Source organism: Lottia gigantea, assembly GCF_000327385.1.
Source record: "Lottia gigantea unplaced genomic scaffold LOTGIsca_116, whole genome shotgun sequence".
Lineage (NCBI taxonomy): Eukaryota > Metazoa > Mollusca > Gastropoda > Lottiidae > Lottia > Lottia gigantea.
This window is the reverse complement of record NW_008707145.1, coordinates 153,155-179,298: the sequence shown is the minus strand read 5'-3', so window position 1 is coordinate 179,298 and position 26,144 is coordinate 153,155. Positions and strand designations below refer to the sequence as shown.

Below are 26,144 nucleotides of genomic sequence, written 5' to 3'. Positions count from 1 at the left end.
AGCAGACAATAACAAATTATACAAATATATCAATTGTAGAAAAAAATCTGAATTTAGATTTTCAAAAGCGGTTATATCAATAAGAGCAATAATTATACAGGAAAATATAGGACAATAGCATACTTTAACTTCCAAGGTTAAGCATCGTCTACTCGTAAAATAGAGTACAATTTCCCCACGAATTTTACCTGTATTTTCCTTCGTTGTCGCTACCCGAAAAGATAATATTTTAAGGTGGACAGCTGCTCCCCCTGACATGCCCCCACCCCTTACTGATTTTGCAAATCCCAATGACATTCTGTGAATGACGGATGCTACACCTTTGTCAAGATTCCGTGTTTTGACTTTGAGCGTTATAATTCTTGACAAATTTTGTTTTCTTCATACCTAACTTAATTAAATCCCATACTGAATGATTAATGTAATGATTGATCATACAAACTGTTAATGAGATTAAGGGATTATCGCCTAACAGATTGTCTAACAACATACATGACAACCAAACATTACCAAGACTACAACGAGCTATAAAACACTGACTGATCTGAACCAAGATATTCACTTCTCTAGCTTCAATTTCACCAGTGTTTAGTCCACAAGAACAACCATCCGCCAAAATGAGAGAAATCGTACACATGCAAACCGGCCAATGCGGTAACCAAATTGGAGCCAAGGTAAGAATATTGCTAAATCCTCACGTGAGCTCTCGGTTTTTAGCTCCAACATTTTCACTGAGTTTAAACTCGTTTTAGTAGGAAATGATCCACTTGTATATTGCACTCACCGTGGTATTGTATTTTGTATTGTCAGCAAAGCAGAACGGTTTTTGTCAAATTGGATTCTGAAATCATTAGATTTTGAAAGAGTATTTTTGTGGTTTTCGTACTGACTCATATAGGTATAAATGTATTGTCATTGCCTCATTCTTGCTTTTCAGTTCTGGGAAGTGATCTCTGATGAACATGGTATTGACCCAACTGGAACTTACCACGGTGACTCTGATCTTCAGTTGGAGAGAATCAATGTTTATTATAATGAAGCCACTGGTGGAAAATATGTACCAAGAGCTGTTCTTGTGGATTTGGAACCCGGTACAATGGATTCTGTTCGATCAGGACCATTTGGTCAGATCTTCCGACCCGACAATTTCGTCTTCGGTCAATCTGGTGCCGGTAATAACTGGGCTAAAGGTCATTACACAGAAGGAGCTGAGTTGGTAGATTCAGTTCTCGATGTCGTCCGAAAGGAAGCTGAGAGCTGCGATTGCCTCCAAGGGTTCCAGTTGACCCACTCTCTTGGTGGTGGAACTGGTTCTGGTATGGGAACTCTACTAATCAGTAAAATCCGAGAAGAATATCCAGATAGAATCATGAACACCTTCTCTGTCTGTCCTTCACCAAAGGTATGTTAGAATTTCAATTGACTTTTCGATCTTTTCGATTAAATTCTTTGGGTTTATTTTCATTATATTTTTGCCAACAACCTCCGACTTCGATTCTGGAGAAACAGTTAAATCTGGCTATGATCAACATATTCAGCTTTTTCCATCAGTAGTGTCATCACTACGAATAGACGCAAACAGTAAGCAGCTAGTTGTCCATTAAGAATCATAGTTATCAATTGTTAAATTGTTATTTCAGGTATCGGATACAGTTGTGGAACCCTACAACGCCACTCTGTCAGTTCATCAATTGGTTGAAAATACTGACGAAACTTACTGTATTGATAATGAAGCTTTATATGATATCTGCTTCCGAACATTGAAGCTGACAACACCAACCTACGGTGATCTCAACCATTTGGTATCCGCTACCATGTCCGGAGTAACCACATGTCTCCGATTCCCAGGTCAACTTAACTCCGATCTCCGTAAACTTGCTGTCAATATGGTACCTTTCCCACGTCTTCATTTCTTTATGCCTGGTTTTGCTCCTCTGACCTCTCGAGGTTCCCAGCAATATCGAGCACTTACTGTTCCAGAGCTCACTCAACAAATGTTTGATGCCAAGAACATGATGGCTGCTTGTGATCCTCGTCACGGTCGTTATTTGACAGTAGCTGCTATGTTCAGAGGTCGTATGTCCATGAAGGAGGTTGATGAACAGATGTTGAACGTTCAGAACAAGAACAGCAGCTACTTTGTTGAATGGATTCCAAACAACGTTAAGACTGCAGTTTGCGACATTCCACCAAGAGGTCTGAAGATGTCTGGAACATTTATTGGTAATACAACTGCCATTCAGGAACTGTTCAAGAGAATCTCCGAACAGTTCACAGCAATGTTCCGACGAAAGGCTTTCCTCCATTGGTATACTGGCGAGGGTATGGATGAGATGGAATTTACTGAAGCTGAATCCAACATGAATGATCTGGTATCAGAATATCAACAGTACCAGGATGCTACAGCTGAAGAGGAAGGAGAATTTGACGAAGAAGAGGGTGATCAAGATGAAGCTTAAACTATTTTGAATTATTCTTATTCATTTAAATGACTTGAAATTATTCCCTTTGCACTTAATTATGTAACAATATTTGAATTCGATCTACGTATCTCGTTCAAAAATTGTATTTTGGTTTTAATTAGAAAGTTTAAAGAATAAAAATCCGTACAAGTAGGACAATTCCGTCAATCAAAAATCTCGTCCATAGTATGGTAAAATCGAGGATAAAGGTAGTATTGCTTAGTTTCCACTAGACACTTATTTTCAGTGGAATTGGAGGAACCAAAGACGTCTGATCGAAAATTGAAATGGTCCAAATTGATGCTATTACTATCAGTGTCCCCGATACACATACAATTTTCAGATAACCTATTTACAATCCCCTTCGCCCACATGGTGCAGAAAAGTAGTGCGCAAAACTCCATTCATTTCATATTTCACCTCTTTAAGGTGCGTTATATGCATCATATATCAAAAGGCCTGCTTAGTTTTCATATTATGAAAAACAAAAGTACATCCAACGTCATAGAAGGAAGCAAAATTAATCACCCCACCCTGGCACACGTTCCTTCTATTTTTATTACAAAGACCCTTAGCATTGATATGAACAGATATGTTTATAAACACCCTATTCTTTCTTCTACCTGCCTTTTATATCTTAAAAACTTCTCTTATTGTCTGTTATACAACAAATCTCTTCTCGTGAAAACAATGTTCTAGTATTGTACTGCAGTGTCTCTACCATTGAACTAATATTGTTCCAGTAACTCACAAGAATTCATTTCCTTTTATTCCTGCAATCACCTTGTTTTTCATACAATACGCAAATAATTATTTTACACATTGAAAACAGCATTGTGATAATACTTCAAGGCTTGAGAGAGTTTATTAAATTCCTTTAACAATGTTATTCAAATCTCCAAATATGACTTTTTCTCGTTCAGTGAAGAAAAAGACGTTTTGATTGCGGAAATAAACACTCGGTCGAGAAGAGAATGTTTAGCCTAACGAAGAGCATTTAATTAAAGATAAAAGATACGGATGCTGGTTTGAACGATTAAAGTGACTGCCTCGTGTTATTGAAGATTTTTTTTTACTAAACGTGTAATAGAAGCAATGAATATTATGATACAAAATGAGTAGAGTAGTCTCAGAAGTTAGGACAAATTACTATGAGATAATATTGATCAGTAGAATTATCTCCCTTTCCATATCAATCAGTAAATTGTTACGGTGGCGAATTCTTTTACGACCATAGAATATAATTGATGATATATGATATAGAAAAACCTGCTTCTGCTTGTAAACGAATCAGTGGCGGCGCCATCGTTCCGGGACTCGTCGTACAATTAGGAGGCAGACTGACTGAATAGGGGGACATTTTCTTCTAGATTTCCAACAATTAATAGATAATCTAACCAAACCAAACCAAACCAACGATTACCAATCAACAAGAAATACCATGATCAGAACGAGTTTGGAAGAATGAAGGAGATCGAGTAACTCACGCCACACCATCCAGGGCCGAGTTTCACCGCCACGTCATTCGACCCTACCAGATCTAACGAAGAATAAACAACCCAACCAACAACACAGAATCATCCATTTTGAACCAACTAACAACTACTACGACTACCTAGTTTGCGATATCAGCATAGTGCTTGACTATTTATTCAAAAGTGTAATAAAAACTCAAGAAGTGTCGAAGTGAACTGCATTACGAAACCCTAAATCTAAAATTACATTTTGGTAATACATGTACATGGGTAGCAGCTAATGAACATTGAATATGCAAAAGAGAAGATCATCATTAAGGATTTGGCTGCTTAGAGCGGTTCCCATTTATGAAGTAGGAAGTGACCTAAACGTTGGTACCATTGTCCAAAGTGATATGGATAGCTGGTGAAGATGTGTTTTATCAGATGGTGAAGGAAGCATTCGACAATATCCCATAAATTTACAGAAACCAAAACGGATGACCCAATATCATAATTCATTACAATGCGACTGTCGATGAAGACAATTGCTTTCAGTTGCACTAAGAACCAAAATGTCGAAAACAGACTATAAAGCTTAATGTTAATATTTATATAATCGAAGTGTCAACGACACAACATTGTCATGTGTCATACACAAACCTGAAATAACGACAACAAAAACATTGGCAGATAAATGTTTACACAACATCAAATGACATCAATTTATAAAAGATGCACTTAACACAGGGGAAAACAAAAATCTTCAAATCTGGTTCGGACTTCAAATAGCTCTTGACAAAATGTCCTTTCAGTTTGAGCACTCCAGATGCCCAGCGTACGTTTTGTTCTCACAATCATACTTCTGCTTGATCGTAAAATATTTAGATCTAGTTTTATCTTATGATATAATTGTGAAGCTTGGTAGTTATTCTGTACAACCCATCCATGCTACAAATTTATATAGTGGGTTTGGTTAATTTTAGAATCTTTCGCTCCATGACATGCGCAAACGTAAGATAAGCTTATACAAATGTTTGGCACATACTGTGCGCATATCGCTTGTATTCGACCGACTTCAAATGCGTATTCTTGAGTGTTAAGTGCTTCTGTTATATATTGTAAATGGACACATTATGCTATTTTTTTAGAAATTATTTATAGTCTGGATGGATAGACGTCGGACCGTTTCCGGATATAGAGACAGTGTATGAAAAATTCAAGAGAAACAAACATTGCAATTTCGCCATTTTGAATAGTTAGAAAAACTCTCAAACCGGTTGACCCTTCAGCGGTAGAAAATAAATTTATAAACCGTGAATCAAGAATTAACAGTTCAGAAGAAATATTCATGTGCTTGAATTTGTTGATGAAGAACACCTAATAAAACGTACTTGTATAATTTCTAATAGTTATTTAAACCTAATGATTTGTATATAAAGTATAGGCAATGATCATTATCCCTACTTCTACTGTCTTGTATTACCATAATACCTCACACGCTTTACTACTATATCTTCTTTTCATTATTTACCATAACTTACATTTCAATAATCAAATCAAATGTTAAACTGTTGACCTACTGTCACAGAAGGTTATCTAGATCAAGTTTAAATGGTGCTTTCCTTTAAACGAGATTAAAAGGGAATCTTAAAGGGATTGTAAAAAGGTTATCAAAATTTTTAATGTGTATTCGGGACACTGATAGCATCAATTTGCACCGATTCAAATTTCAATCAGACATCTGTGATTCCTGCATTTACACTAAGTGTTTGATAACCTGATTAATCGAAAGTATGCTTGTATCACATATACAGCCCTTCGCTATTTTAGTGACGTCATCAAACACTTAGTTTTAGAGGAATTGCAGAAACCAAATACAAAATAATATAACTAACTAATTTTACATTTCTATGACTTTGAGAACAGTTCATTAAAATCCACAAGAAATTGTTAATACCTAGAAAAGGGCATACGACATGTCAAAATTAATCAAATTAACAAAGTTGTCAATTTCTAACAAATACAAAAATATTAAAATTATTTCATTGAAGACTGCTTGATTATTCAGTTGTTAAAAATCGTCGACGAGTCAATGAAGTTAATCTTCTTTAATCTAAAAAATATTTGAAATTGACCACATGACAACTTCTGGCTACATTTCAACAGAAATCATACGACTATTGTGATGTTTATTTGTTCTTGTGAATGTTCTGTGTATGTTTTGTGGATTCACGACGCTCACCCAGATGTTCCGAAACAAAATAATCTACTCATAATGAACTTCTGATTAAATCAATATCATTTCCTGTTTATTAATTATATGGCTACTTTATTTCATTAATGAACTCGGGTTACAGCAAGGAGACCTTTTATAGCCTTTACTATTTTAATGAATATTAAATAAAATTTGAATTATGAAGTAACATTTAATACAAATGTCATATTCTTTCCAGATCTGTTGGAATTTTCATTAGTTTCATTTTTCTAATATGCCGTTTTGATATGTGAATATTTACCTCATATGGGCCACTGACACTGCCTTTTGTGTAGGTGTTATCGAAACAATATTTGAGTTACAATGAGTATCACTGATGAAGAAATGGATACACTCCTTACTTCTCGAGCATTTGCCCAGTCGCATTTTTGTTTATAATCCGATAGTACAATTTTGATATTTGAAATTCGCAGTCTTCTTAAATTGTAACCAAATTAAAATGGAGAAACCTCTTCACTATTTGTATTTGCTTACTTTATTCGTGTCGTTTTCACCTTCGATGGTGTTTAAAATTATTTTCTTGCCTGTTGGTTGGACAATTTAACTTCCCCAAAGCTGATATCGCTTAATAGGTCGGTGTTGTTAGTCGTGGTCAGAATCAATTGGATGGTTTGGTACGGTTGTTTTTTTTGGTGCTAAATTGAATGACACTGCGTTTATTAAAATGTCCTTTAACAACTTAAATGACCACCCCCGCAAACTATTACCACCATTGACTAAACGATTAACATCTACTACACAGTTAGTGTACAATACTAAGCAGGATTTTGTGTCGCGAGCCCACATCAAAGAATTTATCTAACGAATAACTTTAGGCAATCCCCAGATTTTCTCTTGATGATTTGCAAAAAATAAAGTCAAATTTCTTAAAGCCAAAACTAACAGGTCTGAGAAGGTAATGTTCAAAGATAGAATGTTTTTGTTTACTGTTGTAACACGCGACTCCGTTTAAAAAGTCAACTCTCTGTGAAGTGAACAAATAAAAAAACGACCCAACATTAGTATATTGAAAATATTTCTTTTACTACATTTTCTTAATCATCACATTAACATTCTTCAGACCTGGGGTCTTTCATGTGGAGATTTACACTATTCCCTTCACACACTTGTTCTAATCAAGCGACTCGAAACTGACATAACTTAACACAAGTCACAAGTCATTTCGGTACTTCAATACAAGTCTTAGACCTCCTTATTTGAGGATTTGTTACAAAGTAACAATTTTCTTATTGTTTAACTCGAATAACCATTGCAAATCACCAACAAATTTTAATTTGTTTGACTCAATAATACTTCAGATGGTCCGAATTCTTTATGAAGTTGCCGAACAAATGAGCAATTGTGTCTTGTAGCAGTTTTTTTTAAGCCGTTTACAGTTAGCGAAAAACACTGTTTGTATGAACGCTTTTGGGTGATTTTAAAATTGAACCTGTTCATTTTGTGTACATACATTTACAATTGCATATACAGCCTATGTATATTGATTAGATTTATCATTGCGAATATATGTAAAAGCAGCTATTGGAAGTCGATGTTAAAAGCGTTCGTGAAACTATCAAATAGTTAGAGTATAGATAATAATGAAAACAATAGCAGATAGTTTCAGTATCAATGAAAATGAAAACAATAGCAGGTAGTTTCAGTATCAATGAAAATGAAAACAATAGCAGATAGTTTCAATGAAAATGAAAACAATAGCAGATAGTTTCAGTATCAATTATAATATGGTTAATATCAGACAGTTTCAGTATCAATGGAAATGAAAACAATAGCAGATAGTTTCATTATAAAATAAATGAAAACAACATCAGATAGTTTCAGTATCAATGATAATTATAATCAATAACAGATAGTTTCAGTATCAATGAAAATGAAAACAATAGCAGATAGTTTCAGTATCAATGAAAATGAAAACAATAGCAGATAGTTTCAATGAAAATGAAAACAATAGCAGATAGTTTCAGTATCAATTATAATATGGTTAATATCAGACAGTTTCAGTATCAATGGAAATGAAAACAATAGCAGATAGTTTCATTATAAAATAAATGAAAACAACATCAGATAGTTTCAGTATCAATGATAATTATAATCAATAACAGATAGTTTCAGTATCAATGAAAATGAAAACAATAGCAGATAGTTTCAGTATCAATGAAAATGAAAACAATAGCAGATAGTTTCAATGAAAATGAAAACAATAGCAGATAGTTTCAGTATCAATTATAATATGGTTAATATCAGATAGTTTCAGTATCAATGGAAATGAAAACAATAGCAGATAGTTTCATTATAAAATAAATGAAAACAACATCAGATAGTTTCAGTATCAATAATAATTATAATCAATAGCAGATAGTTTCAGTACAGTTGAAAATGAAAACAATAGCAGATAGTTTCAGTATCAATGAAAATGAAAACAATAGCAGATAGTTTCAATGAAATTGAAAACAATAGCAGATAGTTTCTTTATCAATGAAAATGAAAACAATAGCAGATAGTTTCAGTATAATTGAAAATGAAAATAATAACAGAAAGTTGCAGTATCAATGAAAATGAAAACAATATCAGATAGTTTCAGTATCAATGATAATATAGTCAATCTGTAAATAATAAATACATGGTAATTATCAATACATATGGAGAAAATCTTCCAACTAGTTAGATCTCTAGCATCTGTTATTTTTCTCTTGTTTATTCATTCAATGTACTTTTATATAAACAATATTCTTTTCTCCAAGGGCTTATTTACCAACAGGGGATGCGTCCTGGGGCGGACTGGTCAGGCGCGAATCCGTTCTGGTCGTCAGCCGGTTGTCATCATTCCTTCAAATCACCCTGAACGGCTTCCATCCCATTCCTGGAGTAAAAACATCAAAGGTATCATGGTGAAGAATTTGGTCACGGTGAAAATTAATTGATGATGGTCGAATGATGAGTTCAAATCCTAGATAACTGAATCTAGAATTCAAACCGCGGTGTTTGATTGGTCAATAACGACGTGTGGTTGCTGTCTGTGAAAGAGATCAGTTATAATGAACTGGTTGAAAGAACTCGTGTAATGTGAGTAAACTCAATCAAACTGTGTCAAAAAACTTTCAACTATTTCAATCGGAGCTGTAGATCATATGAAGCGTATCAGGTAATTTGTCAACCATATCACGCCTCATTACATCAGACTGTCTTAATTTCCTCCTGAATGTGTCGGTTTCTCAATAATTGATGTTCAACACTGGCACGGACCAGTGGAATTAACCCTAGCAGAACCAAACCTATGTTATAGCTTCTCTTTTTGTATCTCAATTATATTCTGCTAGAACTATCTTCATTATACCATCAGTCTGGTAAACTACTTCTTACAAACTCACAAAACTCTCCTCAATTGCCTTTGGTTTACATTTTCAAACGAAACAGAACACGGTTTTGGTGTAGATTTTCGTGTTAGTGTTTTTCTCTCGCCATGAGGTATTGGAACTTAGAGGGTTAATATCTGTTGTTTTAAAACATTGCTTCAACACTAAAGCAGATTAATTTCACACAATGTTTGCATCAAAACAAACTTTTAGAAACAAACATTATTTCGTTTTCTAAAAAAAAAATAAAGATAGTGTAAAAGCAGACGCCATATTGATATCTGATGTGGGAGATTTGAAACCGTAGTAAAATGTAAAATATGGTCACAATGTAAAGAATAATATACGATCATTTACCTCTTAGCTTCTGTTTAAAATCCGTCTGTGAAATTTACACTCTTTATGTTCTCTAAACTGGAATTTTCAATTTCAAGGAATTCTTTTCATTTTCCCAACACAACATTTGAGACACAAACGAAAAGATTTTTTTAAATTGTTTATTTAAGAATAAAGGCCCACCCTAAGGGAATTTTGTGTAAAGAGTAGTGTGTTACGCCTGGTTATCTAAAATTGTTACCAAGAAACGCTCGTTGGCAAAATGGTTACCATTTAGTATACAGAACCAATTGGTCGTCTGTAATGCGTATATTTAGTGAATGTTATTCTGTTCTGTTTACTAATAACAAAATTAAAGTGTGCACAAATTTCTGGGTAACATGTTGAAATAAAGCTAAGGGTGAATTTTTTTTTAAATCAGACTGTTTCTAAAAAAATTATATTCAATAATTATGTTCATAAAACAGATTTTATTTATTTTCCTCTATTTAATTCCAAAATTGACTTCACATTAATAAGAAAAAACTATTTATTATCGAACACTGGGAAATCTTTTAGACAAAGCTGTAACGAACACCCCCTTTAACCAGTTCAATTCATATTCATCTTACTGAATTATCAAAATATCAATGTACATCAAGGAAAGGGATTAACCATTATATACCATCCCGTGACAATTGGATCGTGAAAGCCAGTGCAGGTTGAAATAATTCTTGTATATATTTAATAAAATTGTTTTTCTATTAAAAAATTCGTTTTAGTGGTGGGGAAACTGCGAGGACAAAAGAAGTTTAGCACCAGAATAGAGTAAAATAAGAAATCCATTTGATATTTGAAATAGTGTATATGATTCATTATATTATTTTATATTATTTATATAACATTTACTTAATGTACTAAACTTAGACATAGAGACGTCAATTTCTTCTATTAAAATCTGAATATTCCTTTCTTCCATTTCAATAATTCAAATACCATTATATTTCCCTTGTAGATCATGTATACCTCAATTGTGGTATTAAAGGGACGGTTTCGCTCTTTTTGGGGGTTGATTTGAGTCTTGAATATAATATGTAAATAGTCTTCAGAAGGACTAGAAATTACGAAAATAGCATAATTCTTTTAAAAACACCTAAAACTAAGAATTTTATTAACTATTTCTATAAATGTCTTTTCTATATATCACAGAGTATCTTAAAATGACGAGTCGTCAATTTAACATTCAAACGCGGATAATTCTGGACACACATGGATTTGAAGGTTCAAATTTTGATGGTGAGCTGTGTACACTATTACGGATTAGCATAGCTAAAAAATTCCAGTTTCTGTGACTACGGTACGATCGGTGAAAAAAATAGCGCATCTGTTCCTTTAATGTCTTTTTGGTGCTTGAAGACTTCTCTTATCGTGTGACCCCATCTTTATTTATTTTGCCAAAATCAACACTAGAATATTTCTTCCATTATAAATGGTAAAATTATCTTGCCGACATTTGGAATGTCTGTCACCGTTTTAGAATAACTCATGTCGAGTATAAGAAGGAAAGATCTACGACTCGGTTTCGAATCAAATGTGGCTACCCACCTTGTCTCGCCGGGAATCGTTCTGACTACTGAAATATCATTATTTTTTCCTGAAAGTAAGAAGAAAAACAATATTATTTTAAAATAAAGCTGGAAGGTTGTTAAGGAAAAGGGGGGTTATCTTTATAGTTCATTGTTCTCAGACAAGAATGGAAACCATTTCTATTGGTGAATGGGTTTAAAAGCGGCGCCATGGTCGTTAAGTAATACGGATATTTAAAACGACAACTATTCACAATACGACTACAATGCCAATATCTGTTAAGTATAAGACTCGTTTGTTTTTCTAAAGCAATTCTTATTATCATAAGAGATGTGAGAAAAAGTGATACACCTACAATCATATAGCAAATGTCATCTAAACATTACCTTTAACATTTGATTATAGTTAACACTTAACTTCCCTCGATCATTTAATAGAGATAAAAGCCTAGGCGACAAATACAACGACTAAAGGTATGTAAATGTCCCCAAATGTTTGTAAACCAAATTCTTCAAAACCTAACAAAATGTCGAAGTGAAAATTGATGATTCATTTGAAATGACTTTACACACTCTCAATGTTTTTCATCTTGTTTTGACAACACATTCCAGTCACAGAAACTTAGTACATCTACCACGAGAAAACTTTAATTTCACAAGTGACCACGAGAAACAGAACACATTTCTGTAACTTCTAACACTTTTCCAGTCATCTTGTGACACTTAGTAGTTTTGAACTGTCTTTGTATTTTAAAACCACCTAATTCTATCTGAATAAAAAGACACTCGCATATTTATACCAGAAATGGCTGTATAAGGATTGCATTACTCTTCTTTTAATAAAGTCTCTCGAGAAATGGAGAAAAAAAAGAACACATAAATGTGCAGAAGAAGAAGAATATTCATAAGGGATAGCATGAGAAAAGTATAAGAATATTCAACAAAAAGAACATGATACTTAAGAGAGATAATATGACAAAACGTATGAGAAAGGAAGGATGATAATCAAGAGAGATAATCTGAGAAAAGTATCAGAAAGGAAGGTTAATAATCAAGAGAGATAATATGAGAAAAGTGTGACAAAGGAAGGATGATAATCAAGAGAGATAAAATGAGAAATGTATGAGAAAAAAGGAAAATAATTAAGAGAGATAATTTGGGAAAAGCATGAGAAAAGTATGAGAAAAGAAAGAGAATACTTAAGAGAGGTAAGTATGAGAAAAGGGGGACAAAAATGGAGAATATACAAGAAAATCTGAGAAAAGTATGAGAAGAGGAGGAGAATAATCAAGAGAGATAATAAGGGAAAAGTATGAGAAAAGAAGGAACATTTCTACAAAATATCATACGAAAATAGAATATGAAAGGAGAATGTTCAAGATATAATTTGAAAGTTTCAAAAAGTCATCGTAAGTTGTGACTTACCCCTGTAGGTTTTCTGTACCTGATCAGAGGTTAACCCTTACGGATCAGGTTAAAAAGGTCAAGAATATGAGTCATCCAGTATCAAATTAAAGATGTTATTATAATATTTATATAATATTATTTATCATTCATCAATCGACATGTGTCACGTGCTATAGTTAATCAATTTATCCTATTGTTAGTTTATCTACAGGTGTCAAACAGAAGGGGAGGTCACTCATACAAGAAAATTTGATATCTTTTCAAAAGATCTTCCCGTCATTGACATATCTTTATCATGAGAACAATATGGTGTCTGAAAGCGGAAATAGTTGTTACGTTAAAGGCCAGTATTTGGAACGTTATTAATTTATCTATACTGCCAATTTATTCATCCAATGTGCTACATATTGCGCACATTACCTCAACTTTGGCATCAGCACATGTGAAATCGACGCGGATTGGATGAAAAGCCACCCAGAAAGTTGCTGATCGGTTTACTAAAATGAAGTAAATGTTTAAGGTCACGAATTGTTAAAATAAATATTATGTCGTTTATACCAGTATTGTTTGCTTTTATTCCTCAGTCTTGCCTTTTGAGCACGAATGGTTTTCAGCTGTGAGCATTTCGCCAAGGCGCTACCAACACCCTATCTCTTCTATGTAAACCGAGGTTTGTTTTCTTTTTGGCCAATAACCACATGAGTGCTAAGTATCATTTCTCGCCGAGTGTGTGTAGCACATTGGATCAAAGTGATAGCGGAACAGTTAGTCGACAAATCACCTTCAATATATCATAGCAGGAGGAAATCAACAACTTATTGTTTTCTTTCTTTGTCCAGGGAAATGAGGCGAGGAAATAGTCGTGAGTTGGGTAAACGAAGCGCAATTCACACATTTTGACCAGATTGTAGCAACATCACACCCAAACCCGATGGTCGGCAGTTCGTTTTTCTTTTCAGATATTTCACTTCTATTAGAACACTTGCAACAGAAAACTTTAAGATTCTTTTGAAGTTGAGTTTCTCACACATTGTTCATATTCACCCCACCCTCATTATAATATAAAGCTTTGTGAATCAACTAGTGTTTATTCTTAATAAACTTCTATTTGTTATTGTTTATTAATTCCATTCTTTAGTATGTAAAGATCTCCTTTATTCTCATATTTAATCGGTAATTTTATATTTTCTGGAAAATATTCCAGTTTATTTTCGTGTTATTAAATGTTTTTAATCAGGAAGATAATATTTATTGAAGTGATCAAACATTATGAAGAACTAGGTGCACGTAGACTACATCACCAACTGCACTCTTAGTTTTTCGAAACATTTTGCATGGAAAATTTAGAATATTTCTAAGCATTATTTTACATGATTAATTGAGTTATTTTTATTTTTTTTTAATAATATATATATATCACGAAAGTGATTTTGTGAGTAGCAATTTTGACGCAATTTTCTGGGTGGTTCGATTTAATTTTGGAAAATTCGTGTCCATTTTATTGTTACATATATCAAGTCAATACTATGGAATAAAGATATATATTATTATATAACACAACAAAAGACAACACAAGACAACACAAGAAAACATAACAGGTTTTATTTATACTTAAAGGTTATAACTTGTACACGAAAATACATCATTTCTTCAAATGTTGCAATAAAATAAATTTACATGTGACAAAAGTCGTGCAAATCGTTATTTAAAATTTATAACTTTTGGTGGAGAAACGAAATATGAAATTGCGTTCTTTTAACTAAGAGGTTTCAAGTAGAAATAATAGCTGTTATAGCTTATAAATATATTAAAATATATCAAATAAAATCTGCATCTCTTTATTTTGTAGTGTTTAAAACAATAAATAGTTTTCATTTTATCTTGTCATTAAAAGTGATTTATAGGGAAAATAAAACAATCATCACTTGTGCGGTCTAAATCTTTCTAGAATGTTTGTATTTATTATTTCTATATATTTCATTATAATCGGAGACAGATCTTTACCTATTTAAAAAGGTGATAAAATGTTATATCAATTCAAAGGAAAAAATTGAAGAAACTTTAATGATTATAACAGAAAGGTCATTACAGTGCAGTGCACATTATGGCAATGAAAATATCTGAATTATTTTTCAATTCTAAATGAATCGGAATTTTTCCATAAATAACGTTGAAAATTGCAAAAGTGTAAAAGCAAAATATTCAAAAAGGTAAAACAAAATTAATATAAGAATTATGAAGAATTATTGACAATTATGAAGAATTTATTTAATTTTGAAGAACTTTTTTCAATTTTGAAGAACTTTTTTCAATTTTGAAGAACTTTTTTCAATTTTGAACTTTTTTCAAAACTTTTTTTTTTGAAGAATTGTGAACGATTTTGAATAAAAATTAACGATTATGAATATTATAATGAGAACCATACATATCATTATTTCAGAATAAATTTTGTCTTGTTCTATTCTATTTGAAAGAAAATTATATTTTGATTCATCTAAAAAAAAAAATGGAGTTAATATAAATATAAGAATTTAGGTATAGGCGTATATATAAATTTGAACATCCAATATCATTTTAAATTTGAGCCAAGACCGTTGCGAAAAAATGACCAAGAATCAGCTGATATCCACGAATTTTAATATCATTTAATCATCGTATTTTCTCAAGTGCGATCAATAATATTATCTCCCTTTAGTTAATCAAGTATATATCATAGCGTACAGTATGAATATCTGTACACAGATACACAGCTTAATAAATTGATAATAATTATGCTACCACTATGGAATATTCACTAGATTCTAAACAACCCACAATGACTATTTATGGCAGACTTTTTCAGATACTTACGCGGAAAAGCAGCAACTAATAGAGTCTATAATTAATGATAATCAACTTGAAAAAAAAAATTAATTGGTATGCATAGTACTAATTTTAAGAAATTTTTTCTTATATTTTGATAAACGTAGGCAATGTCTGTTTTGTTACCTATGACCTTAATCTTTTCAAAACAAGGCTATTCCTAAAAAAAGGCCATACGAATGTCTCGAAACGTTACAAAATGTTGTCTCCTAATTGTATAATTGAACTATGATTTGCACAAGTAGTTTGATTCAAATTTGCCATTTGTTGCGAAATAGTGTGGCCTCTGTTCTGAATTGCAAAAGAAAGATTAGAAAATAAGATATTTTGCTCAAATATTATGTAGTCGTTGTGTAGGCTAAAATCAGCATTGGACCATATATATAACGGGTCCCCATGATGATTGTTGCAAATTCAAAAAAACAAAAGGTAATGACAACCTTGTTGATAGCAAACAATTAGAATATAACAAACTAGCCCATTAAGTTATTACTTCATCTAATTTCAGATCAGAACAGAAGGAAAATATCCAACAGTTCAAAACCGCTTATTACAATTTCTAAATGAAGTATTTGTTCCATCCTAGGCCTGTACGTTTGGGAAAATCCAACGCTCCCTTCCCCGAAATCTAAATCTTCAAAAAAAAAAAAAAATTCTGCCAATATCTAAAGGGCATTCACCAAGAAATTTTAATAAACCACCTTGGTATCAACATTGTTATCAAAGCTTCTGTGATGGTGGTACAGAGACATTTAACTTCTTTAAACAACAAGATCCTTATCTATGGAATTTCTGTTTAATGAAAAGATACAAGGAGGGTGATCTATGGGATATTAAGATAATCGAAAAAGTCATTAAAGTGATGTGAACATGTAAATAAAATTGTTTATAAAATAACAGTAACTGATAAGATTTATTGTGCCTTTAATACCACTAATCCGTCATCACAAAAAACTTGCCGCCATTTTCACGTTACATGATGACATCATAGCAAATACAAGATGGTGGTTTAAAGGGTATCGTTGGCGTTAAACAAATATTCTAATTTGAAAACATCAAAGTAAAGATAAAAGAATGTAACAACCTCTTTTAATTGTTATACATCATTCTTATGATCATCATTTACTTTAAATACCCACTAAGTCGTTAGTCTACACGTATAATTATATCGCTTCATTAGCAACACGCGAAAACAAATTTAGTCGTAATCATTTGAGCCGTTCATTGTCAGTTTTTCTCATTAGTCAGACGACACCCATAAAAGATACCGCCATCTTGCCTGGATACCATTTCAAACGGAATCTTTTGACACAAATATTGATGATAAGTATTTTTCAAGCTTGTATCAGTGGAAATATTTTGGCGGTTTGGTATTTCAGATCTTTTATAAGACAATAACAACTATCAGCTCGTCATTTCCATTGAGTAATGATCTAGGCGGCTGGTGTCATTAATCATGAGAGATGTTCGCTAACATCAATGTAAATAAGTTGTCATGATGAAGTAGTAAAAGGCCAGTAAATTAACCCTGCATGAAATATTTAATTGCGGGGGCTGGATTCTTGGCGTTCATTATAGTTATGATAATAAGAATCACTGTTAACACATTTCAAATAGTCCCACAGATTTTAATTTGGTAGAGTGATCAACAGATTATAAACCGGTAACATTTTACACAACAACCGTACGTTCAATTAATTTACAACAAACTTTTAACAGTTGTCCCATCTATCGTAGTTGATTTTCTTCCGGTTTGCCCTATGATATTCTTGTAGCGCTAATTTGAAAATAGCTTGGACCATTTGCTTTGGTTTTCTGGATCTTTTTCTAATAGTTCCGTTACAAATACACAGGTTTTGGACTTATTTTCTGGAAATACAGAGGTCTTCAACTAATTGGCTGTCAATACAGAGGCTTTAAACTGACTCTGGAAAAACAGAGGTTTTGGACTGGCTCTCTGGATATTCAAATTCAGAGATTTTGAACTGATCATCTGGAACAGAGGTTTTGAATCGGTTCTCTGGAAATACAGAGGCTTCCTACTGGTTCACTGAAAATATGGAGGTTTTGCACTGAATCCTCGGAAATGCAGAGATTTTCGACTGAAATAAAAAGTCTTTGGACTGGCTCTCTAGAAATACAGAGGATAAAAATATTTCCAGAAAACGTCTGCATCTTTGTGTGGTTTGTTGACCAAAGATAATGAATTCATGATAGACGATTGCATTTAAAAATCTTATTTCTCAAAACTGTCCTTTCTTAATGAATATTATTTTAATAAAAATGAATAAATTTGATTGAAATTCAGAATAACACCCAACCAATTTCTAGTGATATTAATGTACACCTTAAAAAAATAATATTTTTCTTCTCTTGCCATCAGTCTATCCCACTCGATCAATTTTTTTAGTATTATTCTAGCCTGTATGACCCCAATATCTAACCTAAATGTTTATCTTGTCTTCCGTAAATACATGAAATTCATTTTTCTGTATTATTTGAACTGTAAAAATCAATGAGTTGTTATTACTAGATTGTGATTTGTCATATTTCCCTTCACCTGTGTTTAATATATCACCCAGTGCACCTGGAGAGGAAACGCAATGAACGAAAATAAAAATCAGAAATAATTCGTTGAGCCTTATTGCGTACCCCAATAAAGTGTTAGCAAAACGTTATAAAGCTGATCAATAAGTCTTTATTATTATCATTATCATTATCATTATTATCATTATCATCATTATTATTATTATCATTTTATACCACGGAGTCACAGATTAAAGATGGCGGCTTTGTACAGGCAGAATCTTGCTGCATCTAGATTAGTCGTAGTGTTACTTGACCTGAGCACACCGATGAACGAAGAAGCGCCGTCGGCTGCTCATGTTCTTCTCTCTGTTAGACATTGGATTTTGTCATAGACTCCGGCGGTCTTTGACCTTTTGTTGATCGCAGTTGCTAGTACAATAAATGTCTTCTGAGACGAATACGATAAGAGCTCCCTGCTCCTCTGTAGGTGTGGCGATCATTGGGGACTAAATCCTCAATAGATCGCCAAGAAGAATCACAGAAGAAGAACACACTATCAAGACTACAGAAGAAGAATCAGAAGAAACCATGGGAGCAACCCGTTCTCTACTCAACGTCTGCGATATGAAATTTTTTCGAAGCGGACACCATACACCAGGAAGAAGAAGAACAAGAAGAATCCGATAAGATACCCTTAACCATCGATTCGAACTCGTCTGAAAAAACGCTGCATAAAAGACGTCACGAGGGCCGATTCTTATCATGGTTTAGTACGTATACAATCAAAATTTGTCGACCAACCAAATTAGTCATTACCAAAAATGCTACTTTGTGACGTCCTCTGTCAGCAAATTTTCAGCTGTTGCAGTTGTTATATCGTGAACCACTTGGTACTTTATACATATAAACATATTCAAAATTGTTTTCATTTTTCTTTGCGGTAGACACAAAAGCTTCAGATTTGAAAAGTAGCTGAAAAGGCGTTAAGGATGAAATGTAACAGTTGACATTATTTTGTCATTTTTTTTTTCTTCAAATGTTGTGTTGACTTGAATACATTATTTTGTTTCATATGCATTCACCTGAGTCTTGTTATCACGGCTTGGTAAATATTTGTGGAACACTTTCAGGGGCGGAGAATAAAAAGTGATTTATACAAAGCGAAGACCTTCTCAGCTCTACATCATTTCAAACCACTCCTCCAGTTAGCCTTCTTCTTTGTCCCATTTTGTTACTGACTGCGACCCTCCACCAGGGCTATTGATGAGATGGTGAAAGTGAAAGTTCAGCATCTGTAGATGATATTTATTTAGTTTATTATGAACTGGCTTTATTGAATCCTTATAGATACATTCCCCATATATATATATATATATAACCTACCTACAAAACATATACTTGAGTTAATGTTAGGACAGCTCCTCCGACCTTATATACTCAATTCAGTTATCAATACCAATAAAAGGAAGACCTTTGCTTATGTTGCCCAAATGTTTTGTTTGATGATTTCGGTGTGTCAACATTTTTCCTTCTCTTTCAATTTAGTGACCAGAGACTTGACAAATATCAACGGTATTTGTTAATTTCTAGCCAGTTGATAATTTAAACGCTTTACAGTTGTGTACAGTTTCAAAAGTAAATAGACGCTCGGGATTTTGTGAAGGACATTTTGAAAACGAATACCAGTTAAGCTTTCTAGTCAACAGAGCTAAGGAGGTTCCGCTAACATGGTTTTAAAGTATTTATGTTCAAATCTTGCCCAAGTGACCTACGGATAGTGTGTTTGTTTTTTGTTTTCCGCCACGAATTTTGTATTTATGTTACAGAGCAGCTTCAAAATACGATACACACTAGAAACATGGCGGTTTTAGCCATATTGAAATTAGCTAATCTGAAACATTGAAATCCAAGGAACTATTAAGGCTCTGGTAATATTGAAACCCAACTACCAAAATCTGTTTTTTAGTTGGCAATCCTTAGATGTTTATTTTCAAATCGAATGTCAGAATATTTGATAACTAATCAAAATTCTTAACTATCAACGTGAACAAGGTGATGTGGGTCTTGAATGGTATGTGTCTCAAGAAAGTCGTCATTTTAACTTTCAGAGACGAACAATTGTTGACACATATGAATTTGAAGGCTCCAATTTCCACGATGAGCTACAAACACCATTACTGATTGGTTTAGCTAAAAATATTTCCCGTTTCTGAGACTACAGTACTGTTGATGGCGAATCTGTCCCTTTAAGTGTAGTCTTGATGCTTTTTGTAATTTCAAAAACACACATACAGCTACATAACGAAATTATATAGGAACATCCCTTTAAGTGAATGTGATGCTTTTTTCGTAATTTCAAAAAGACACATACAGATACATAACGAAATTATAAAGGGACATCACCTTAAGTGAATGTAATATTTTTTTCGTAATTTCAAAAAGACACATATAGATACATAACGAAATTATAAAGGAACAACACCTTAAGTGAATCTGATGCTTTTTTCGTAATTTAAAAAAAAACACATATAGATACATAACGAAATTATAAAGGAACAATACCTTAAATGAATGTAATGCTTTTTTCGTAATTTCAAAAATGACACATATAGATAGATACATAACGAAATTATAAAGGAACATCACCTTAAGTGAATGTAATCCTTTTTTCGTAATTTCAAAATGACACATACAGATACATAACGAAATCATAAAGGAACATCACTTTAAGTGATCAATTAAAACTATAAGAGATTGTTATAAAAGGAAGTATACATTACACTATGTAATTGTTAATTAGAGACATAAAATGAAAATCATGTATAGTTACGCCTTTTATTCACTCCACTTTTATCTTACTCTATTTATTTTACTAAAGACAATTGTTTTACATCAATATAATGCCTTTTAATAATATAAATATTAAATGCTAGATATGGAACTAAACATTAATTTTAGTCGTCAATGCCTATTATAATAGCAAGTAAATTGACAGTTTAACAAAGTGCTTTACAAACATTTACTTTCTGCAGGCTTGTATAAAGTTATCAAATACTAAAATTTAGAACAATCAGATTTAATTGTAGATCATTAGCATTATACTGCAAAGGTGTCAAACGCTCTTTGTTGACTTTCTATTTTGGAATGATTTCAGTTTGTTAAAACTACAAGGTAACTCAATTTCGCTAGAGGAAGCATTTTTCTTTTAAAGGTAAACAAATATAAAAGAAAATTATTGAAATCTTTGTGGAGGTGTCATCATTTACGTTTATTCATATATAAATATTATCGAGACCTCCTGCTATTTCACTCCATTTTTTTTTTAATTAAACGAGCTATTGCAATTATAACAGAAGTCAATAGTTTATTGGCCTGCCGTTCCTTATTTGAACCGTTGTTATATGAATGAAGACAACACGATCTGTTTAATTGAACACTAATGTACTATTTTCTGAAACGTAAATGTCATTGATGCATAGGTTACTTTTGTGTAAACCTTTCGGAGCAATGGTGAGAGTAAAAAGTGTAGCAAAAGGCTTTGACACTTGTAATGATGTTCCGTATGAAAATGTACAATCATCCTTCTGGATGGCACTCTACTAACTTCCGGTTCCTATTACGAGCTAACCCTCACCAATAAGCAGTTTCAATTAAAAGCTTCAAAGCTATAAAATGGAGTACAATATCAGATCTTCAGAAATGAAGTAATAATGGAATAGTTTAGTATGCAGTACTTGTGTGCACATCCATTTTCAGAAAATTAATATATATGCCATTGATTATGTTATAAAAAAAAGTGTCCACAATGGAAAGCTGAAAAGCGAAATCGCAGAGTGGTAAAAGGAATTTACCAACCACTGTAATAATGTTTGGTAGTGGTGTCATTATATACTGCTATATAAGGCATTCCGAGACCATTTTGTCAAAGCGAAATCGCGGAGTGGTTTATGGTCCACAGTAATAATGTTTGGAAGTAGGTGTCATATTGATTTGTATACCGCTACATAAAGGTATTCCGAGACCATTTTACCAAGAACTAATCTAGTGAATAATTAGTACCGTAGTCTAAATGAACATACTGAATACCCCGGGGCATCATCTTCTATTCAATTCCTTCTTTTAATGTATGATTTATTCATTTGGAAAATTGACGAGCTGGTAAATTGATTTGCCTTTCACTGGTAAACACGAGGGCAAGTTATATCGACATCACCAAGATTGAACAAATTAATTCCCTTCCATCAAAACGACAAATCTACATTTATTCTGGCTAGTTATTTGTTATCGAGTCTAATTTAACAGCTATAGTATAATAACTGATGGTTAATTTGTCTCCAAGTCGATTGCCTTCTTTTTGCTTCGATTCACTCATTTCAATGAGTTGATAAAGAGATCTATCGCCGCTTTAATCGTTCGCTTAATCTGCTGGCTGGTTTCACGTCTAATTGACACGAGGCGGTGTCAATTCTGATCCGTCTTTTCAATAAGTTGATATGCCAATGATCTCCCTCGAGGGGCATTCATTAATTTTCATGAATTTGTACATGATTCGCTTTAACATCTGTAAGAGATGGTTTAATTAATACGAGAGAATAATGTAGCGACATCCACACGGGTACCATTCAGTCACCCCAGTCGCACATTTCACATCTTTGGCCCTGTAAACATTTTTCACTTCTTTCTAAACAAGTATTAGAAATTTAGATTCGAGACGTCGTTCGTCAAATGATTGCTTTCTATACACTTGGGAAGGTTTTTATTCACAAGTCTATTTTCCTTTTTCAGTCAAACTTTGTTCCTTTGACACCAGTTAAAGATAGTTGGAATAATGACAATTTGCTAAAGATCTTTTGTTATTTTGATACGTTTGGGTGAAATGGAATAATTTACGAGTCTTGATGGAGTATTGGAATAAACAATTTTTTGGCAAACCGTCTACAAGCTGTCAGCAATATTAAGATGAAACTAGTTTGGTATTGTTAGCGATGTATTAGACGTCCCGAGAGACTCTGGTTTGATAAATTACCTATCTAACTACACATATAGTCATGTAGATAATCAAAGGAGATGATATTCATTAAAATTCACGTAAAATAAATAAAAAATATATTTACAGTCAAATTAATGATTATTTAAATGTTTTATTTAATGACGTGGAACAGAACCAATATTTTACATGAATATCTTCAGAGACATAATATTTATTACTGCTTATAAAACTCATCTATTAATACTTTTTTTTTTATCGGAGAGCTCTGTGCAAGGGGCGAGAACTCTTAAACCTTGAGTTAAGGTTGAAAGTACTCATTTATTAATTTTTTTTTTATCGGAGAGCTCTGTGCAAATGCTGAGAACTCTCAAACCTTGAATTAATGTTGAAAGTACTCATTTATTAATACTTATATTTTTATACCGGAGAGTTCTGTGCAAGGGCGAGAACTCTCAAACCGTAAGTCAATGTTGAAAGTGCTCATTTATTAATAACCTCGGGTTAATGTTGAAAGTAGTCATTTATTAATACTTTTTTATCGGAGGGCTCTGTGCATAGGACGAGAACTCTCAAACCCTGAGTTAATGTTCAAAGTACTCGAGTATTCATATTTTTTTAATCGGGGGGGGGGGGGCTCTACGAGAGGGGCGGGACTTTCAAACCTATCTACATTCACAAAAATACCCTGGTTACATAGATGTCGTCACAACGACAATACTCATCATTTACAATTGGGCAATAACCCACGAATCAAGCCCGAAAAACCTGTTACCCCTTTATGTTAAGTTTCTCTTTTGGGATCAGTACAAAACCTTATTCAATCACTGATTATTCTTTTAAAGAATTGCAAAATTTACATAAAATTGAAAAGATTTGAAAGTTCCCAGTGTAATTCTTTATGAATTTGATCCAAAAATAGATAAATATGGGCTCAAACAAACATGTTACGTTTTCTTGGCTTAATACAATATTTACAAGTGTATTTAGCTATCAGATATTAACATATTAAATAACAATAGAATATCTGAATCATCGTCAATATACACTTTCATTATTCCATTATTCAAAGGTAAATGAGTTCATTTTACGACAATTCTATTTAAATTCCCTATATTCAAGATTTTTCCAGATCTTAAAGGGACTGTAAATAGGTTTTCTAAAATTTGTGTGTATACGTGGAATTAGAATGGTGCAAATTGCTGCTATCAGTGTCCCCGATACAATCATATAAACAATTTAGAAAACCTCTTTACGATCCCTTTAAAGAACCTGGCTGATGCAAAATTCATTTTTGATGTCAGCTTGGTGGTTCTAAAGCAAAATAAAATATCCACCAACATGAACATTGGTTGCTGTTCATTGAAACAAACGTTGTCAAACGTTGTACAACGAATCATATTGACAAGGGCATGTGCTATGTGCTACCTTGATGTTATGATTGATTCAATCCTGAAATACGGTGTTGGTCCAGATGACACCTCGGGCTTTTTCGATCAACATTGCTCTTGTTGATGATGATGATGATGATGATGCAGATAAGGTAAGATGACATAGAAGAAGAGGGATAAGACAAAACATGCACCGAGCATCATACTCATAATGACAAGAGTTTAACGGCATTTAGAGCACATACAAAAAACAACAACATGGGATGTAAGTTAAATCATGATTTATTCCTTATTGTTTTGATTTAAATCGCATAGTTCATGATTTCATTGTCAATCCCCTTGCTGCTGGTACAGACTCTTTAAAAAGGTCTATTTAAAATGTTTAAAAAGCTGTCTCAATCCCACATACCGGATCACCTAAACGTAAAAGAATAAAATAATAATATAGAAAGTAAGTAAACAAGATAAAATGTCAATATTATTTTACTTATTATAAAGACTTAATGATGTACATAATCCATCTCTTTTACATTACATTATATACCTTTTTATTATAGCTTTAAATATAACATCTTTTTTATATTCTTACACCGGTGACTAACTATTTAACACCCCTTTATTTGTATCCTTCTTGTATAAAGAAATGCCCTAGGCGGTGGTGATGTTATTTCTACCCAGCTGGCAGTAAACTAATAGAGATCGCTCAGCAAGAAGCTAATAATAAAGACGTTTTCATACAACTCTACAGTTTGTATGTTCACACTGAACGCTTACTGATTCGAATAATCCAGTTTTGTCTTGCTATATACGTTAATAATATGATATATTGACAGCCCAAGGCATCCCTCCTTCAAGTGAAACCCTCGTTTTTTCACCTGTCTTCAAGTAGAGGGTTGTAACATGATCCTATTAAAACGCCTTATGAGGCTAAACTTACAATAGTGCTTGTTAAACCTGAAATATTGTCTCAAATATTGATGTTTTAATTTTTTCATTTGTAAACTTTTTCGCCTTATGAATTTAAGTGTCTATGGCAGCTCTAAGAAGCTCTAATTAGCACATTCAAACGAAACTGAAAGATTTTGATGGTTCCGAAGCCTTCGCCAAAATCAGGAAATGCTATTCCAACACATATTCATTTTTTCCTTTACTTTACTTCAAATGAGAATTGGTTTTAGTACGTCCCAACTTGGTCATTGTCCAGATATACGAAATTTATTTTTTGAAACTATTGAAGATCTTTGTCCGGGAAATCCAAATTTTTTCTATAAAAATGATGATAAACCTCTCCACTCTGCTTGAAGTAATTACAGCGTATACTGTATTTAGAAATTCGAGTATTAGACAGAAGTATCGATTGTAACTAATTAAAAAGTCAAGATTCCTGTCACGATATTTGATAGCGGAAGTATTCAGTATATTATATATACATGTATATGTTTTTATATTGGGATATGAGCATGTTTAATATATCAATAAAAAAATCATATTTCGCTTTTTATGCTTCATTTCTGATCTGG

At 32.8% G+C, this 26,144-nt stretch overlaps 1 protein-coding gene across 1 annotated transcript in view; it reads left to right on the top strand.

The window, feature by feature from the left end:
* Positions 1-568: 568 nt before the first annotated feature.
* Positions 569-26,144, top strand: part of LOTGIDRAFT_205056 (hypothetical protein) — a 33,018-nt gene continuing 7,442 nt past the window's right edge. The window contains exons 1-4 of the mRNA XM_009047730.1: positions 569-674; positions 938-1,402; positions 1,641-2,461; positions 18,313-18,321. Of these exons, the coding sequence (XP_009045978.1) occupies positions 618-674; positions 938-1,402; positions 1,641-2,459 (1,341 nt within the window). The 5' untranslated portion in view covers positions 569-617 and the 3' untranslated portion in view covers positions 2,460-2,461; positions 18,313-18,321. The remainder of the gene's footprint in view (positions 675-937; positions 1,403-1,640; positions 2,462-18,312; positions 18,322-26,144) is intronic.